The sequence below is a fragment of the Osmerus mordax genome, chromosome 5 (genome assembly GCF_038355195.1).
Source record: "Osmerus mordax isolate fOsmMor3 chromosome 5, fOsmMor3.pri, whole genome shotgun sequence".
Taxonomy (NCBI): Eukaryota; Metazoa; Chordata; class Actinopteri; order Osmeriformes; family Osmeridae; genus Osmerus; species Osmerus mordax.
The window spans coordinates 21,680,142-21,699,853 of NC_090054.1; the positions used below are offsets into that span (position 1 = coordinate 21,680,142).

General features: G+C 47.2%; 1 protein-coding gene across 1 annotated transcript; it reads right to left on the bottom strand.

Annotated features, from left to right (window-relative positions):
* Positions 1 to 4,559: 4,559 nt before the first annotated feature.
* Positions 4,560 to 18,790, bottom strand: nid1a (nidogen 1a). The gene is made up of 20 exons (XM_067236480.1): positions 18,484 to 18,790; positions 16,604 to 16,915; positions 16,268 to 16,494; positions 15,828 to 16,066; positions 15,548 to 15,688; positions 15,189 to 15,440; positions 14,177 to 14,377; positions 13,514 to 13,747; positions 13,138 to 13,278; positions 11,730 to 11,858; positions 11,157 to 11,300; positions 10,405 to 10,524; positions 9,548 to 9,775; positions 9,269 to 9,441; positions 8,205 to 8,331; positions 7,813 to 7,984; positions 7,434 to 7,591; positions 7,229 to 7,352; positions 5,848 to 5,960; positions 4,560 to 5,120 (listed from the first exon to the last, which is right to left on the bottom strand). Exons 1-20 carry the CDS (start codon positions 18,685 to 18,687, stop codon positions 4,990 to 4,992), a joined length of 3,570 nt encoding a protein of 1,189 aa, XP_067092581.1. The 5' UTR covers positions 18,688 to 18,790; the 3' UTR covers positions 4,560 to 4,989.
* Between the last annotated feature and the right edge of the window lie 922 nt (positions 18,791 to 19,712).

Below are 19,712 nucleotides of genomic sequence, written 5' to 3' on the forward strand. Positions count from 1 at the left end.
TAAATGTAAATGTAATGTAAAAGAGCATAGGTCACTGATCATAACAACGAGATAGCCCCAAACATTGCGGGTAGCCAAAACATGAAGCAAACATTGTGAAAAAACAAAAGTTCCAAAGGCAAGAACCGTAAGAGCATGTAGTTAAACAAGTTACACTTAAACAACATGAACCTCAAAAGTCCCCGTAGAAAGCAAGCCACAAAGCAGCAAACATGTGTCCAAACTTTTGGACTTTTGGTACTGTATATATATTATAATAATACACGGTCGTGTATTATTTGTCAGGTTTGTCACACCGTGAAAAACCTGTACACATCCTGTCAGATGTGTACAGTTTAAAAACTTACATTTGTAAGACCAGTCCGCTCTCTTGGTGAGTAGAAAGTGTAATCAGTCACACAAACAGCCTGTACAGTAGAACAGCCAAATTAATTTAATATCAATCCAGGATTTATTAAGAAAATCTGCTTCTAAAAACAGCAAGAGGTGATTTACTGCTGTGGTCTGACAATTGTTGGAGTATAACTAACAGATCCTCCTTTCTTTAGTATGAGACTTTCACTTTGAGGTTTACTGAAGAATCACGTTAGGCCACAAAACCTGACCTTTGAGTTGGGCCCTCTGCCAGAGACTCTACATGATAAACCTCTGCTGCCCTACCTGGAAAGGAAGTTCCCTCCATCTGACTGGTTAGTTTTCCCTGCACACTTCGTCTGATCCACAGACGTCGGATTTCCCTTCTCAAATCTCCCTGAGGGGCTGTAGCGAGTGGGAGGCAGCCTTCAGGTGATCAGAGAAAACAGGAGAGGAGCTGAATCAAGCTGATTCAGACCAGGACAGGAGAGGAGCTGAATCAAGCTGATTCAGACCAGGACAGGAGAGGAGCTGAATCAAGCTGATTCAGACCAGGACAGGAGAGGAGCTGAATCAAGCTGATTCAGACCAGGACAGGAGAGGAGCTGAATCAAGCTGATTCAGACCAGGACAGGAGAGGAGCTGAATCAAGCTGATTTAGACCAGGACAGGAGCTGAATCAAGCTGATTCAGACCTCTGGATATCTGGGTTTCTCCATGCATTTGCACTTCTTATCTCTACTCCTGCTGCATGATTGTGTTCAGCCTCTGGTCTGCACCTCTCTGTGTCTCCGACCGTCTCTGGAGGAGGGGAACCCTCTCTGAGTTTCACTGGGAGTTTTTCCTTGTCTTCCATGAGGGTTTAGGTTGGTGGAGGGGCAGTTCTTGGGCGTAGGTGAAGCCCTCTGTGACATTGCGCGAGTGAGTGATACACATTAGTGTAACAATCACAAGTGTCGGCCGTGCAGGGACATGGTCCACTGACTGGAAGCAGAGTGCTTCAGTTACGTATTAAAGACTGACTGTAGTGAAGCCATCACAAGGCTGAAGAGGAAGCCCCATAACAGGCACACTAACAAGGGAAACAGATCTGTCTTGTTTTATGTCCGACAGAGGAGGAACCAAAGGAGCAGAACAGTTCCACAAATGAAACGTACATTTAGACAGAGCACTTTAGCCACAATACGAAAACAAATAAACACAGAAATAAGACCTTTTTAAACCAGAGAAGCACAAAACAGCTGCTTCCATCTTGCTGTGGAGGCGTCAGCGTCGCCATAGAAACGAGAGATGCGAGTAGTCGTTCTCACCCTGTGTCAAGGAGGAAGCGAAATGCACAGTCTGTTTGTTGACAGAAGCCTGGCCGCAAGCATACATAGCAGGAACCATGAGGCTGGTGAGGACCAGCGTACTGGGAGGACACAAGCTGCAGCAGGCAAGTAAGACTGGCTACGATAAACAACACAAAAACTGACAAGGCAACCAGTCCTAGGATCCCGTTTGAGGATCGTAACACTGGTGGGCCTGTGTGTCATCATGTGCCTCATTCACATCCCACCCTCATAAAATACCCATAAACCCTAAAGGCCCCCTAGGTTAAGGACTGGCGTCTAGGCCAGATGGCTGTTGAATCTGCTGTTGAATCCCCATCCTGACTAGCGTAGAGACACTAATCTGAATCCCGTGATCTGGCTGCAGTGGCTGGCTGGCTGTGTGTGTGTGTGTGGGCGGGGGGGGGGGGGGGGGGGGGGGGTTGGGAGGAAGCAGTGTGAGGGAGAGGGGGTTGCAGCAAGAGGTCAACTCTCATCTCCCAAGACAGCTCCCTGTAATCAGTGAGAATTAACCGACGTAGCCAAGCACAAACTTCAGCGCCGGACTGGACAGCACTTCGAACTGTGGTTGACACCCGCCTAAACAGCTCTGCAGTACTCTGCTGTAGCTCTCACTCATGCGACTTTGAGTGCAACCGAATACAGTGAGATTACTCTGTTAACACCCACACACACAGTCTACACACAAACTGCCTGCACACACACACTGTTGTTTAATATACTTGTGACAGACCTAAGTGCACTCCAGTAATTCCACCCACGTTTATAATATCTACAGCCTGGGGCTGTAAAAAGAATCTCTGTACAGCAGTTTTACAGGACATCCTGGCAACAGTGTAGGTAATCCATAAATCTTGAGGAAAAATATACCATCATGTCTTAACGCTGATCTGGAAAGAGACTGCCATTGACTGTATAAATCCACCTGATATCTAGCAAGCCTCTTCCTTTATGGAAACAGGCGATTGGACTGTCACCTTACCTGAAACTTGAGAACCCATACAGGTCTAATTACTTCAGCCATGGCATTTACCTGTAGATCAGCTCCCTGCAGTCTGCAGTCCATGTAGTTCTCCCAGGCAAATGAGAGATTGGCCAAGTGTGGATTGGCCATGTCGGAAATTTCTCCAGGCACAGGGGGGTAATGTTAGGTGGATCAGATCAGTCCTCATCGAAGGAAAAGGGTAAACTGGGGGAAGTTCAAATCGCCCCACAGTCAACCAAAGTGAAAATCACAGACGATTCCTATTTTTACGTCAGTAATCCATTGAATTGCTTCATCTCTCTGTAGTCGGCATCACTTGGCAGAGCGAGCGCTGCTCAGTTGGAACTTGGAAGGACCGATGCGAAATCATATCATCCAGCTCGTGCACAGCTCCAACACGATCCTGTAAAGAACATACATTAACTATTAAATACACTTACCTAACTTAATTATGGTAGCTAGCGAACTGTATTGATGTCCACATCTCTACACACGCACTTGCTTCACACACAACGTTACAATGGGCTTTGTGATTGTTTTGACAAGCTAACCGGGCAGCAAGCTAACGGGTTACGTTAGCTAACGTTAGCTGGCGTGTAAACAGAATGATGCGTGTAGCTAGTGTTGCTAGTTAGCTAGTATAGACAAAAAACCTTCAGCTTCCAGACTCGATAATATACAAATAACGAACGTAGTTTGCAAACTAGCAGGCACAGCACAGTACCCGGCAACAGCGTCTTGTGCACTGAGCAGCAATTGAGTTAAGGGACCATTTTCCAACCCGCGTTACTGTATAGCCTGTCACACAGTATCAGCTGTCAAACACTGTCCCACCGCCGCATAATGCTAGCTAGCGATCTAGCTAGGCGACTAAAGCTGGCAACGAATGACGTCTAGCAAATACAGATATCAAGATTCAATGTGTTAAACTCTGTGAAACCTCCAAATTGTTATGTTGTCACTTTAAGATCTACGGAGCAGATTTCTGGCATACCTGACCTGTTCAACGCGACTCCAGGTAGCTTCAGCCAGCGATTCAGTCACTGGGAAAGAGACGTACCGAAGTACACATTCACGCCCCCAAAAGCCTGCTTTGTGATTCTATTGGATCAAAACGGCTAAGCCCCTATCAATCAAACATTTTCTTTCAAGAGATTCAATTACTCGCAAATCACTCATCCTACGTCAGCAGTGTCTCCCTTTGTGGGCGTAAACCCACGGATAAGAATTATTAAACATAAAAAGGAAGCTTGTATATTAATACAAGGCATAAATACATTTATTTGTGAACGCATGCTGCTTTTAAATATACGTTTAATGGATTCCCGATTACACAAGTAACACAGTAGTGAAACATGCAAACTTGGACTTCAACACAATATCATTACGAGGACAGCTGTACTGGGATTTGAAAATACTGGATTGAAATGATCTTCCGCTGAAACTGATCCCATGGTTCCATTTCGTCATCCGTCTCTCGTTGAGTAATTCAGCGCTGTCCTGTCAATCACTCAAGGCTACACACAAAGAGATGATCTCAACAGATGTTTTACTTAACATTTCCACTGGGGCTTGCTTTAGCAGGAGTATGTTTTTCGTTAACATTATTAGAAACATTTCGGCAGATTGGAACAACTAGCCCTCTTTAGCACAGCTGACATAAAAGCTGTTTTCTTTTTTCCCTTTGTCGCCGTCCAGACAGAAATGACAGCTCCGACATTTCGTTTGGCACGAAGCAAGCAAACTGAGTGGACAGCGACCTCTAGTGTAATAGCGGAAAACCTTCAAAACGACATTAGCAATAAAGCACAAATGCCACAAGATGGCGTCGTTTCTTCTTAAATTCCAATCACTGAGACAGCACTGTCTGAAAAAATAATTTCACGCCATTGTTAAAAAAGTTTTTTTTATTGGATAGCTGCACAGAATGTAAACTTATCTTCCCCTCCAATACAGTCAATTCTTTAGCAATTTTCACTATTATACTTCAATCCGAATTATGGAATGAGTTGCATATGCCAACATCACAAAGCTAGGAGATGAGTGTTTGATTCAACTAACTTCACATTCAATTTATTCCTTGAGATATTCAAGATATTCAAAATGTCAGCACATATAAATGTATTGATAAATATGTATTCAGCATGAACAATTCCCCCCAAAACTATAAAGGGATAATGGAAAAAAGTTGTGTTTTTTGTTGTCATAAAATGCACAGTAGGATTTCAGTGAAGTTTTTTAACAGCTATAGTTTAGAACAAGTGGTAGCCTGACTCAACATCAGATTGGACATTTGAGGTCACTCAGAGCTCTTGTACCTCAGTACCTCCCCTCTCTCTCCACACAGCTCACGCCCACAGTGTTTTTCGGACACATGCAGGAGCGCCCTAAAGGTGTGGCTAAGCAGAGATGCGTGCAACCTCCATTGTTCACGGTACAGTAGTTTTGTCCTGATGACAGAAATAATACACGTTAAAAAAAACTCAGAGAAAGACAGTATACATAATTAATATTGCTGTCAAGCATTCCTTTCATGTTCAGTCTGGTAAATATTGTGAACTGGTATGTGATTGGTTTGTGTAAATGATCTCTTGAGACATCACTAACAAACATCATCTGAGGGCAACAGCCTTTTTCTCAGTTTCACAGTATTTGGAGACGACACACAGCACATCCCAGATGTCAGAGGGCCTCCGGGCCTCAACATTCTCTGGATTTATGTAATCTTACCCAGAGACAGGGTTCTGTTTGGAAGTCCATTGCCCTAATGCGCAACAGTAACCTTAGTGTTCCCCCCACTTCATCTTGACTAGGCTTCCTGTTGCTTTCAGATTGAAGAGCATGTCAGAAATCTCACTCTGTTCTGTGTAAAGGCATAACCAGGGCCAGAGAGGTCAGAGGGCTGAGTGCTTGCACTGTCACTGAAGTTACAGAACTGAGGAACACCCACACCTGGCTTCCTAAAGGTGACCCCAAACTATGCAAGGGTCACACTAGTTCATGGAATTATTTACAGGATGTCCCAGAACAGGGGTGACGTTTTGTGTTTTACTGTTGTAAGTTCTTATTTTCCTTTCTTATCTTCGGCCCTGACACTGAATACTTACCCTCGCTACAATTTACGGGAGACTTAACCAGAACTGGTCACACAGGGCTGATAAAAAAAAAACTACACACCCGATGGACATTGTGCGTAGGCTGTTGTGATCCCGTACAAGCGGGTTCGCTTCTGAGGCTGGAACTCATCCGTCTCCCTGCCAGTGTTCCGGTCCACAGCGATCACTCCATCCCTGACACAAACACAAACACTCACTTAACAGTCTGGGATTCCCCAACTGGAGGGGGAAAGGTTAGCTACAGCATGATAGCTGTGATGAATACACTGTGTGGAAAGTTAGCTGTGAGAGCTGTGTTGAATACTCTGTGTGGAAAGTTAGCTGTGAGAGCTGTGTTGAATACTCTGTGTGGAAAGTTAGCTGTGATAGCTGTGATGAATACACTGTGTGGAAAGTTAGCAGTGATAGCTGTGTTGAATACTCTGTGTGGAAAGTTAGCGGTGATAGCTGTGTTGAATACTCTGTGTGGAAAGTTAGCTGTGATAGCTGTGATGAATACACTGTGTGGAAAGTTAGCAGTGATAGCTGTGTTGAATACTCTGTGTGGAAAGTTAGCGGTGATAGCTGTGTTGAATACTCTGTGTGGAAAGTTAGCTGTGATAGCTGTGATGAATACACTGTGTGGAAAGTTAGCAGTGATAGCTGTGTTGAATACTCTGTGTGGAAAGTTAGCGGTGATAGCTGTGTTGAATACTCTATGTGGAAAGGTAGCGGTGATAGCTGTGTTGAATACTCTGTGTGGAAAGTTAGCTGTGATGATGTGCAATAAACAGCCCCCTGATGAGAAGCGTGGGAACAGTAAGGGAAGGGGGGAGTGCAGCACAGTTGTTAAGTTTATTGAGATAGTTTATCCTGTGGTCCAATGCCCCACTAGTCCACAGCCCCCTTCCAGCCCCTCCGGCAGAGTTGTGCCCCTGGTGAGATCTGAAGAGAGGCCCTGAACCACGCAATCACAGCCACATAAGAGTCTTACAAATTGCAAGCAGCTGCCACTTTTCAAATAGGTTCCCTGACCCCCGTTCCCAACCCCCAGGCACCCTCCCCTTCTCAATGGCAAACACACATAGATGGCATGGTCGTTCTGGAGAAACAGGGCCCCACTCTGAGGGGGGGGGGGGGGTGGTAGAGCCCTCATGCTGCTCATGCAGCAGGAGTGAAGTCTGTGGAGTTCATCTGACCTCTGATCCCATCCCCTTCCCAGCACCCCTCCCTTCCTGTTTAGGTAACACCTTCACCGATTCTACTCCTGGCATCACAGACTGAACCAAATACTCTGGAGTTCATTCTGTGACACCTAGGACTTGTGAGACTACTGTTTCCCTGTAGTTAAGACTTGAAAAAAAAATGGAGCGGAAATATTCATAACAGTCTCAAATTCAATGAGTCAAAGAGTGAAATTCCTGCCGGGGAAGAGGAAGTTGTGGTTTGTGTCTTTACCCTACCTTTTCCAGTCAGTATAGTAGATGTTCTTTCCATAAGAGGTCATTCCAAAGGGGTACTGAAGGCCTTCCATTACCTTTCTCCGGTCACTCTGGCCTGGGTCGATACACTCCATCTTATGCGTGCCTGAAGACAATCACATCCGATCACAACCCTCGACCACGGCACGTCCCAACGGAAGATTGTCACCATTTGAACGCAGCCTACCTGCATCAGTCCAGCACAGCAGAGAACTCTGGGTGTCAAAGGTCAGACCATTGGGCAGGCCCAGACCATCCTTCACCAGGACCCTCCTGTTGGTCCCGTCCATGTAAGAGGTCTCAATTTTGGGGGCCTCCCGGTTCCAGTCAGCCCAGTACAGGTTTCTATTGATGAGACCAGTTACAGTTTATAACAGATTGGACAAAATCTGAAGTGTTTAAAGGGATTAAAAACAGACAAAGTCTTCAGTAAAACGGCTGAGCTCATTGTTGTTAACAGGCCAGGCTTCAGTAATCGGGTCCCACATTCCCGAAAAGCAATGCGGATCAGATGGGGAATCGTTCCCATTCCCACAGAGCAGAGCAGGAGGAGGCACCAGGCTCACCCCTTGGTGGGGTCAGCAATGATGGCCCGGGGGTTCACCAGCTCAGTGTCGACCAGGACACGTCTCTGAGTCCCGTCCAGGGATGCCACCTCGATCCGGTCCTTCATAGAGTCGGTCCAAAACAGCATCCGGCTCAAGTGGTCTATTGCAATCCCCTCCGGGCTCTCCAGATCTGTGGATGAGCAACACGAGACAGAAGATTTGACTGTGATACATTTCCCCCCTGCAACCAATGAAGCAGTTGTCTTCGTAAGAATGGCGTTACTGAGCATCAAAGGGATGCTTTCCAGGGTCACAGGTGATCCAGCTCTTAAGAGAACTGCCATGAGAAACAGATGTGTGATTGGAGCAAAGGTGAACTCTGACCCTTGAACCCTGACCTCTGACCCCACCTGATCTGATGACTTGAATGGGTTCTCCCCCCTGCAGGCTGGCCTTGCTGATGGAGGGGGTTGTGATGTCTGTCCAGTACACCATCTTCTCCACGCAGTCGTACGCCACCCCAATGATTATCTTCTCCTGTGAGAGAAGTCAAGTAACCGTGAACCTCTGAAGAACAGTTCCTTCTGAGAGCAGTGGTGTAATCGTGAACCTCTGAAGAACAGTTCCTTCTGAGAGCAGTGGTGTAATCGTGAACCTCTGAAGAACAGTTCCTTCTGAGAGCAGTGGTCAGGGACCTGAGGCTCATCTTGGGCGACAGATGGAAAAGCTTGTTTTCCGACGTCAGTGTTAAGATCAAGAAAAAAGGCTGAAAATATAAGAACTTGAAACCAAGTGCGTTGGCAGGAAACTGCTAGTTTGAAAATCTGGTTGTGAAGAAATAGTGTGATTTAGACGATGCTACACTGATGTTAACAATTAAGAGTAAAAATGTCAACATGTGGCTGTGATATTGCCCCAGCCTTCAGTAGCAGATGGTAACCAACACCACATGCTGCTAAGTGCTAGTAGAGAAATTAAATGATCCTACATGCCAAACTGATGATGTGTAAAACTAAAACATTTCCTGAATCTAAAGTCTCAATCGATTTTCCAAATGATGTCACATGCCCTGGTAATAATGTCCTGAGCTTAACTTGTGGAGATATCATATCAATATTTAGCTTTACTCAAAAGCAGACCCACAAACAAATAATGACAATGTACCAAACAGGATCTATATCACCCTGAAATTGTTTAACTATAGCTCTTAAAAATGTAAACAAGTCGTTGAGCAAGAGAGAAGTTTTCTTCTGCAGAACTCTCATGACTTGTGACTAAAGTGGAAAGGAAGACACAAACAGGAACAATGACGTCTTGTTTCAACGGAAAAAGTAAGACAAATTAAACCACACAAAAGATTTAAATGCCACCTAAACAAAATGAAAACCTCTAAAATCTTAAGAGATTGTGTCAGGACTTCTGAGTCACCGCTATCCTAACCTCATGGTAAAAGTAGAAGTGAATGAGGACTTACTGGTAGGTGGAGGACGGCCTTGGACTCACTCTTCTTCATGTCATACCCCTCAAGAGGGACAAACTCAATCCTCCCACTCTGGGCAAACAGAAGATGTGTTCCCGGGGGCAGAGGGTACACATCAGGCCTGGTAGTGGGTCCCACCGGAGGGGGAATGACCTCTTGGTCAATGCCTACACACAGACCAACACAAGAGTGAAAGGTGATTGCTCAAGAACTAAGCCCAACAATGATGCTGCACGGTAGCTGGTTCAGGGACAGGAGGTCTGGTTTGCTCACACATAGGTCGGCTGCCAGGTCCAGTCCGCGTCCCTGGGATCTCCTGCCCGCTGCGGTTCACACACCAGCAGTGTCCCGTGCTGCCGTGACACTGGGTGTCTTCGTAGGCTCCTTGGGGACCGCAGGTGGGGACGTACTGGCCAGGGACAGGGCGTGGCCCTCTGGGGCCAAACTCAGTAGAGCCCAGAAGTCTGTCTCTGTGGGTCTCACACTGGGTTTTTGTCCTCTCTGCAGGAAGAGAATAAAAAAAATCTGACACATTTGTATTCAAAAACATACACTGCAGGACTGAGTTGATAATAAATGAACCTGTACTTTATTGTTCGTGCAGAAGTTTCCACCAAAAGGCTAAATCAAAGACTTTTCCGTCAGAACTAACCGTTGACCACATAAAAAAAACACACATTGTCTCTCCCCACTACAGGACATGACAATTTCCTTCTCCACCATTCTTGGAAAAGAAAGCACATTCCAGCTGGCACCATCAGGCTTTAGCAGGGAGCTCAAATCCAAACAGGAATAAACAACACTGGGACTGAAACCAATCTGGACTTTCCTTTTGTAGGATCAAAACTAACAATACAAAACCTTCAACACAGTAGCGACACTAACAGAAAACCCGAACAGCTAGAAATCTGAAACACAGTAGTCACACTGTATTTGTATAGAATTTGATTTGATTTGACTGCCTCTGGTGTTGCAGACAGATGCTGATGTGGACTCCATGAGGCTGGTGTTGTGTCTGGACTCAATTACTTTTCCACTATAACTCAATCGACATATCTGAGGTTGCGGGACCCAGTTCTTTGCGGGACGACCTGAATTTCAAACACACACTCAGGTACTCCAGGACTCACCTGAGGTGCAGTAGAATCCATCGCCGTAGAAACCTGGCCTGCATTGGCAGGTGAAGGATCCCTGGGTGTTGTAGCACTCAGCGTCCTGATGACACCTGCCGGGCTGGCACTCATCCACGTCTTCAGGCCCGGAGGAACAAGGGGGAGAGGGCAGACCAGAGGACGGAGGGAGGGAGAGGAGGGAGAGGGAAAGAAGAGGGAGGGAGGGAGGGAGGGAGGGAAGGAGGGAAGGAGGGAAGGAGGGAAGGAGGGAAGGAGGGAAGGAGGGAAGGAGGGAAAGGCAAAGTAAATATAATCTTGTATCTAATAACGCCTCATCATTTAGCTAGTGCCTTTTTATGAGTGTTTTTAAATCCTTGCCCCTGAAACAAACCCTTGTAAAACATCCCCAATAGGCCCCTGTGTTTGAGGAACACGCAGAGGGTGTCGAGAGGACGGAAAATGTGAGTCCTGTTGGTGTCTGTTGGACAGCTCTGTGTGTCTGTCAGCAGGGCCAGGCAGATGTCATACTCATCTGCTCTTTTACGTCCTCCTGTTTAACCTCAGCAGATGACTCACATACCTCAGAGCTGAGCTCCACCAGGTGGTTAACCAATCACGTCATTAATGCCCTAACAACAGACACCTACAGGACTGGTAATCTGAGGTTATCACGATCAAGACTGAGAATCCTCCACTGTGTCTCAAACACTATATGTGTGATAGATGTCTGGTCTGCTGTCTAAATGCAGGTCAGATGGTTCCAGCTGTACCTTGACAGTTGCGTCCGTCTCCTACGAAGCCTGGCAGGCAGGAACAGATGAAGGCAGAGCCTCCGGTGTAGCTGCAGCGAGCCCGCTCACGGATGTCGCAGTTGTGGCTTTCATCGGAGCAGTGGTCCACTGGGCGGTTCACCTCTGGAGGAATCAATAAAGACACTCTCAGATGAATCACAACCCTCACGTTGTCTGTTCTGGGTCTAGATGGGGTCAGATGGCTTAGCGGTTAGGGAATCGGGCTATTAATAAGGTTGCCGGTTCGATTCCAGGCCCTGACTATTACGTTGTGTCCTCGGCAAGACACTTCACCCTACTTGCCTCGGGGGGAATGTCCCTGTACTTACTGTAAGTCGCTCTGGATAAGAGTGTCTGCTAAATGACTAAATGTAAATGTTCTGAAAGGTGACCAGACGTGATCTCATGTGTTTTTATTTGCTGACAGATGGCATTGTTTACCGAAAGAGGATCACAGCCTGACCACATGGGCATGTATACATTAAACAGTGTGTTTTGTTTTTACTCATGCTCTGAGGAAAGTGTTCTGTACACAGACAGCTCTGTACACACCAATGCATGTCTGTCCATCGCTGGCAAACTGGTAGCCGTCCAGGCACTCACAGCGGAAGGTTCCGGGATGGTTGTTGCAGATGGCGTGGAGGCCACAGATCTGGGGCGTTTCCCTGCACTCGTCAATGTCTGGAAGAACAACACAGCCTAAACATCCCTCTCTGTCACAGCAGTCATCAGCATGATGTCAGAGTCTGTGAGTCCTGATACTGTCAGAGTCTGTGAGTCCTGATACTGTCAGAGTCTGTGAGTCCTGATACTGTCAGAGTCTGTGAGTCCTGATACTGTCAGAGTCTGTGAGTCCTGATACTGTCAGGGTCTGTGAGTCCTGATACTGTCAGAGTCTGTGAGTCCTGATTCTGCCTTTGTCTCCCGATCTGACAATCAAAGGCGTTTCAGCGTCTTCCCTCATCAGATAACGACTGAGGATCAGACAGTAGAACTTAATCGGGTTTCCTAATTACGAATGGTTCCAGATAGCGTCTTTCCTGTGTCTGTGAAACATCCTTGTTTCTACGCCTGTGCCTGGGACCACTTCCTCAACAGTCCCCAGACACAAGAGCCAAAGTCCCTGGTCGCGTAGAGACTCTGGTGTCCGTCTCAACCTCTGGCTGAATTATTGTTGTGGGACCGCCCCCTTAATGGAGAGGGCTTCTGTTTACAGGGTGGCCTCTCAACCAAGACTGTTCTGTGACAAGCAACCAGTTCCCCAGGAAGGAAGGGATTAGCAGGAATGCTGACAGGATATTAAACTATGGCTTCAAACGGATGCAGACCTAAATTGACTCGGCGGGGAAGAGTAGGGTCATGGACAATCAATGTCTCCTCCATTTATAGTCAAAATACAAGTCTATTCTTGACTTTAGATTAGTGAGTTATAAATATTTCCAACGGTCCCCACAGCGTAAGATTTTTTTTTAGAAATGGTAGCTAGCTAGCTTAGATAGCTGCCGGGCTAAATTACCTAGCATTAAACTTGTAGCAATGCTACTACCATGTAATGTATTTACCATACTAAAGCGTTTATTGCATAGTTTTCGGAAAATACCCCCCCCCCCCCCCCCCCAGACGCAATCACGACGCATGATATGCTCCTATCTCTACAAGAAATGACCATTAGACCGTTTCTCGCTCGAAATACAAAATCCCAGATTTCCGGGAGATTGTACAGCATTTGCGGGCGTCAGGGAGCTGCTATTGAAATGCGAGAGACTCCCAGACCTTCCGGAAGACTTGGGATGTCTGCGATCACATATTTGTGACGCTACTCCTTCACGGGTTAAATCCATAAATACTCCCTCTATCCTGGTAGGGAATGCTTGAAGACGCACCTAGTTGTAACCGCTTGGCACATAACTCATTCCATTTCAAAAACCTTTGTGTTAGTGTAGACATTTTGCGTTTGTACCATGGCACGTCCGGCCATCCCCGATGAAGCCAGCGCTACACTCGCAGGTGAACAGGTTCCCCTGCCCCGGCCGGCACACAGCGTTGGTGTCACAGCCGTGTCTTCCCGTGAAACAAGGGTTCTCCACTGGCAGGCCACCCCCTGAACACAACAACACACCCTTTATTGCAAAGACAACATTTCAAAACCAACAAGTCAATACCATCCCATCATACTCAACAACCACTATCATTCCTCTAATTATCCCCCCAAAAATCCACACCGCTAAGGGTCTCAATCAGGAGGGGATTCTGTTTTTTCAAATCAAGAAGGAAGTGACATCAGACCAAGACTGAGACAGGAAGTCTGAGACTGAGATCTGGCCTCGTGACCTCACCATTGACATCTCCAATCTTGTTGGTCATGGCGTAGCGAATTAGCTGGTTTGGGACGTCATACATGACGAAGATCTGCTCGACCCGCAGCATCTGAGAGGGCAGCGAGGCGCTGGAGGCTTCATCGTGGGCACAACTCTGGAAGGTGATGGTCTGCCTCCACTGGTAGGTCTTGGTCTCCGAGGGGACACCGTTCTGACTCACCACGTAGTCTCTGGTGGAGGACGATGTGATCACTGCGGGACAGGACGCCAGGGTTAGCCAGCAGGTCACAGCTGTGACTAACCTGTTTACGTTGGATGTGGATTCTCAGTTTATTTTGGGGGGGAGGGGCGGGGAGGGGGTAGATATATTTGTGAGAGTTTTTCATGCTTTATTGGACAGTTTGGAAGTAAAGTGTGACAGGAAAGGCAAGGAGAAAGAGAGAGGGGAGGACATGCAGCAATGGGCCACGGCCAGATTCTCTGTTTTATCTACACAACCTCAGATGTCACCAAATATATGTATGCCTCAACAACAACAAAACTATGTCGACTTTCAGCCCTGTTTGTGGTGTGGCCAAGTGGTTTTCAGAAATCCAGCCTTGAATTGAAAACAACAGATCACGCTTTGTCTCAGGACATTCCATGATCACGGCACTTCCAGGACCGGCCCGGTGAACTTACTGTTGCTGCTGTACTGGTAGATCTCCGAGTAGGGCTCTATCTGCACCGAGGCGCCCTGGGGAACCTCTGGCACGCGGCCCTCCAGAGAAGTGCTGACCACCAGGTGGTCGTGCTCATCGATGCCTTTGAACTCCTGCCTGATGGTCAGCTTCTCGTTGCCAGGCAAGAAGGTCACCTCAGCCTGTCGAGTGAATTCCCCACCTTGACAGAGAGGGAGAGGGAGGTCATGAGGGAGGTCAAGACTCTTGTAAACATTCCTGGCACCAGGCGAACTGTGTCTCATCGGCCCCTGTCTGTGCTGAGGTGATCTGAGGGGAGTTTTGGGGAAGATAGATACTGTTCCTGGACTGGGAGCAGCTGGGCCCACGCAGCTGCAGGGTTGTGAGATCTGAAACAGCTGTGTGACTCTTCATCAAGGCCGGATGAATACAATGACTCATCATTTTTTTGCACAATGTGAATAAAGGAATGGGAAAGTAGTAAACCAAGGAAGCTTCACAGAAAGACCTCTACAACGTACTGTGCTGTTAAACAACATGGGCCTCCCGCCCTCGCTCTCTCTCTCCCTCTCTCTCTACCTCTCTCTCTCTCTCCCCCTACTCTCTCTCCCTCTCTCTCTCCATCTCTCTCCCCCTACTCTCTCTCCCTCTTTCTCTCTCTCTCTCTCCCTCACTCTCTCTCTATCCTCCCACTCTCTCTCTATCCCCCCACTCTCTCTCCCTCTCTCTCTCTCTCTCTCCCTCTTTCTCTCTCTCTCTCCCCCTCTCTCTCTCTCTCTCTCTCCCTCACTCTCTCTCTATCCTCCCACTCTCTCTCTATCCCCCCACTCTCTCTCCCTCTCTCTCTCTCTCCCTCCCTCTCTCTCCCTCTCCCCCCACTCTCCCTCCTCCCTTTCTCTCTCTCTCTCTCTCTCTCCCTCTCCCCCCACTCTCCCTCCTCCCTCTCTCTCTCTCCCTCTCCCCTCCCTCTCCCTCTCTCTCTCCCTCTCCCCCCCTGCCTCTCTCCCTCTCACCGATGATGCTGAAGCCGTTCTTGAAGCCGGGTTGCTGCAGGGCGAAGGCCCAGCCTATGACCCCTCCCAGGGCGGACAGGGGCTGCAGAGAAGGCCCCAGGCTGGCAGGGATGGTGCTGATGGCTACATAGGCTCGTCCCTCGTTGGCCACCACGTACGAGTGCAGGTCGTTGCTGCTGAACTCCATGGGTGACGGATTGTTTCCCACGAACACCCTCCCGTTCACTTTACCGTTCATCCTCTGGGGCTTCCCTGCAGAGCAGAGCAAGACTCAGCAAGCGCAGCATAGAAGTATCCGCTTGGCAACATCGAAGAGAATGGTACATGTTAAAGGGTAAACAGGAAGTGTGAGAACACACCCTCTGCCACACACTGAACACCGTTGCCGTAGAAGCCAGGCCTGCAATGGCAGCAGTAACCGCTGGCATAGTCCTTACAGTCTGCAAAGGTGGAGCACTTCTTCCTGTTGTTCGCACATGTCTCGGAGTTGTAGGAGAAGACTGTGAGGCGAGAGGGGGTGATGGAGATTGTTACGTTTCTGGGGGGGAACTTGGAAATAGGTTCATCAGAAGATAAATCTAAAACAACGAGGCCGAAATGACACTTGACGTGGGTTGCCCCGTACTGTTCAACTCTCACCGTCAACATTGATGTCTCCTCCGTCGTCCACAATCACCACCTGGGGGTCTTCTGGCTGGTAGTGGGGCTGGAACTGGACAGTGTGGATGGGGATCTGGCCCCCGACGGTGCCCTCCTGGCCAGGGTGCGGAGAGCCCTCCGTGGGCAGGTCTGTCACCTCGCCTGGGGCCACGTCTGTGAAATACGGAGAGGTGCCCATCTCGTACACCCAAACACCTCGCTGGCCGGAGTTTGTCTCCCTGGAGAGACAGAGGGAGAGAGAGAGAGACAGAGGGAGAGAGAGAGACAGAGGGAGAGAGAGAGAGACAGAGGGAGAGAGAGAGAGACAGAGGGAGAGAGAGAGAGACAGAGGGAGAGAGAGAGAGACATTGAAAGACGATGAAAAGTGCGATGAGTTTGGAAGCGCAAGAGACAAAATGTGGCAGAGACAATACGCTTACTCAGCTAGAGCCCTGACAGACGTCTCGTGGTTTGTGGTGGTGCGGTAGTACGGACCCTGCCTGCTGAACAGGAAGGAGCTCACTAGGCCCTTACTGAAGCCGGCCTGCAGGATCTCACTACTGCCCCTCACTGGTGTGGAGACAAACTGCAGCCCTTTCCTCGGGTAGAGAAGAATGGTAAAAGACGCCCTCTCCAAGGAAGCAATCACCAGCTGGAAGGTGTTTCTCTGTGCGACGAGATGTTAACAGGAAAAGAGATAATACGTTCTGTAAGTTGCAGGTCACGATTCGGAATATCACTGGCTGACGATCGCACACCAGTCCGGATGAGCTCACCTCCTTGTCCAAGCTGTCCAGGCTGTCTCCTCTGCTGTGGGGCTGGTAGGAGGCCACGTCTGCCCAGGTCACCACCAGGACGTGGGTGGGCTCTACCTCATCATCCTCTGGGAAGGCCCTGTTGATGTGGTCTGCTGCCTGCTGCAGGGTGGACACGCTGGCGTCCTGGCGGAAGTACACCTTGCCCACCCCGTCACTCGTGTCCAGGTCTCCATGCAGAGCTGCGATCATGCCGAACCCAGCCGGCATCTTGCCCAGGTATGTCGCTTCACTGCTCGGCTTGGCCGTGGCAACAAAGCCGTTGGTGTTGAGCTGAAAGGTGAAACATACCTTCAGTCAGCCTGCGACAACAAAGCATGTGACTTATGGTTCTTTACAACGACGCATACAGGTCAACAGGAGAGCCGACCCACTTTGATCTCTATTGGAAACAAATTGCGTTAATGATCCAGGTCAGTCGTATAAAAACACAACCAGACATGGTTAAACACACTGTTCTACAGAGTTACAACTTTCCGTATGAACCGGTGCCGTGCTTGTAAAGAAGCTGAGCTTATGGCAAAAACACATTTTTGCTCCTTCCTGTGTAAAGAGAACACAACAACTATTCCTGGCCACAGATGGGGGTGCTTCCTGTCCAAACCTCAGCTATCCAGCTCCGGAGATCCCCAAGATCGCACAGAAACCTTTATGAGGAGAACTTTCTGTTTAAATGCAAGATAAAGTTGAGAAAATGTCTGTTGACATTTTTCTGTATGAAATATTGGACTCAAAAGCACCCACTTTTTCCAGACATGATAATCAACATGTCTGCTTCAAAAAGCATGACTATTTCCCCAGTGGGCACAGACAGTTTAGGACAGGTACTGACTTAGTGTTCTATGCTGAGTATGAAAGAATTTAGCTCTCCTACTTTCGAGAAAGTGTCTGTGATTAATGATATGCTCTTGAAGGGTGTCTTGGAGAACAGGAAATCATTCAACACTTTGATGTTTTCCATTTACTTTAAAGTCTCTTAATCACTTTCTGATGGAATAAATCGGACTAAACTCTAAATCTTTCTTGATGTTAATAAAATCTCTCCTGCTTCGATGTTCCTCCACCATGTAGCATGTTAATCTTTCTGACCTATTGTATGAAACTATTCTGATAGCTGGCCTTGTAATCCACAACACCATTAGAGCAAGGATACAGCATTTCTTCATTTGAAAAGCAGAATCAGGAAGATAAAGAGTTGTTTGTCTGACCAGCACAATACCACAGCTTTTCCTTTATGCTGTTGCAATTGCTCTTGGGCAATTAAGCATGCTCCACAATGGTTGCACACTGTGAGAATTAGGTTGATGAAAACATCAAAAAGTCTGTTTCAATTTTACTCATTTGTTATTCTAAATAATTTGGTATGTTTAATTGGGGCAAAGTGTTATACAAGTCACATATCTCTTTAAAATAGTGTGTCTAAGTGTTGCAAACCCATATAGGGGTTTAACATGAATTACTTGAGTAGATTGCAAAACCAGGTCCTTTCAGTACTTTAGCCTCAGGGGCAACAGTAAAATAATAACCTGAAATGTTGGGACTACGTTATTTCCACAACCAAATATCAAGTATTAGCAAGGCAACATGATTGTTCATGTGTGCTCATGCTTTAGAAAAGATTCATAGAAATGTATAATCAGAACATATGTGGTGTTGTCATTTTATTTTTGTATTTTTTCAAGCGAAGAGCAGAAATAAGCGGCGTGCCGTCCCCGGTGTGCTCGTGACCCTTATAATAAATACGCAGCTGCGCTATTTATGTCAACATATCCCATATTCACTATTTGAGTGTCAAATTAGTTACTTGTTACAATACTCATTCAAGAATGTTGTGAACTTACATAAATCTTGTTGAATTTTCCATCGTAAAACAATACAGGTTTGTCTAGGGTGAGTTGGTGCGTTTGGTCATTCCCTTGTTCCAGCAACTGGTCTCCAGCGGTGACACCGAATGGAAAGAAATCTCCCCGTGTGATACTCTGCACCGATACCGCAAGCCCGAGTAGAGTAACGGTGATCAACCAGCCTGGTTTATGCCAGCCCATGTTTTGATATTTAGATACTTCTGCCCAGTCGCTGGGTTAGTTCAAATGAGTAGGCTAACAGGTAACGGGAGAGAAGCTCCGAACTTGCCCCCACGCAGAAAAAGCGCAAAGAGATTTACGTCGAAGTTGACAGGATAGACATGGAGGGGTATGGAAGGCCGAAGAGGGCGGGGTGGAGAGGGGAGCGGAGCGGAGTGTCGGAATTTCTAGAAAGAAATTCTCCGAAAAATATCATAATAAATGAATGTTTAATACAAAAAGGACTTAAAGATAGTTTCAGGATATTTGACAGATTTCTGGCTTTATATGGATACATATGATCCCAAAATACAAAACGTAAATATTTGAAAAAATATGTTATTCAAAACAATAATAATAATAGGCTATATGCAACTTAATATGTAACTGGCTGAAAATTGTATGTTGTGATAGTGGAAGATAATTATAAACGTGTTAAAAAAATACATAAATGGCAAATACTGAGTTTTGTCTTTACAAGCCTGTGGATGGCTCCACGGCGTGTTCAGCCGGGCACCGCGCACACACACACACACACACACACACACACACACACACACACACACACACACACACACACACACGCACACACACACACACACACACCCACACACACACACACACAAACACAGAGGAGAGGTCCGGAGGTCTGGCCAGATGCCAAGGGAACAATTACTAGCACTCTTGTGCCCCCTACTTTCTTTCTCTCTGTCTCTTGGACATATTATATAAACTTTGGGGACGGTACACAAGTCACTGTACCATGACTAATCATGTGAGGGAAGCCGCAATCAGCTTCTTGCCTGGCGGGAATAACGAGGAGTTTGCGAGCAGGCCTAATCTGAACGGGAGTTTGTTTTGGCCAAACTGCCTGATACTGGACAACACACTGCTTGTTAGAGTTTGAGAGCACATGTTTCTTCTTCACCAAATAACATGTAGGCTATTAAACCACTGGAGGGATCAGATTCGAATTTAAACTCTTGGTTTGCAATTAGGCTACCTGT

What these genes read in the sequence shown, in the direction of transcription:
- nid1a (XM_067236480.1), bottom strand. Translation starts at nt 18,687, where the DNA reads ATGGGCTGGCATAAACCAGGCTGGTTGATCACCGTTACTCTACTCGGG. An exon ending in CTACCAGTACAGCAGCAACA is followed by an intron (nt 13,748 to 14,176) that starts GTAAGTTCACCG and finishes CCTGTCCCGCAG; the next exon opens with TGATCACATCGTCCTCCACC. An exon ending in GCTGTGCTGGACTGATGCAG is followed by an intron (nt 7,353 to 7,433) that starts GTAGGCTGCGTT and finishes GATTGTCTTCAG; the next exon opens with GCACGCATAAGATGGAGTGT.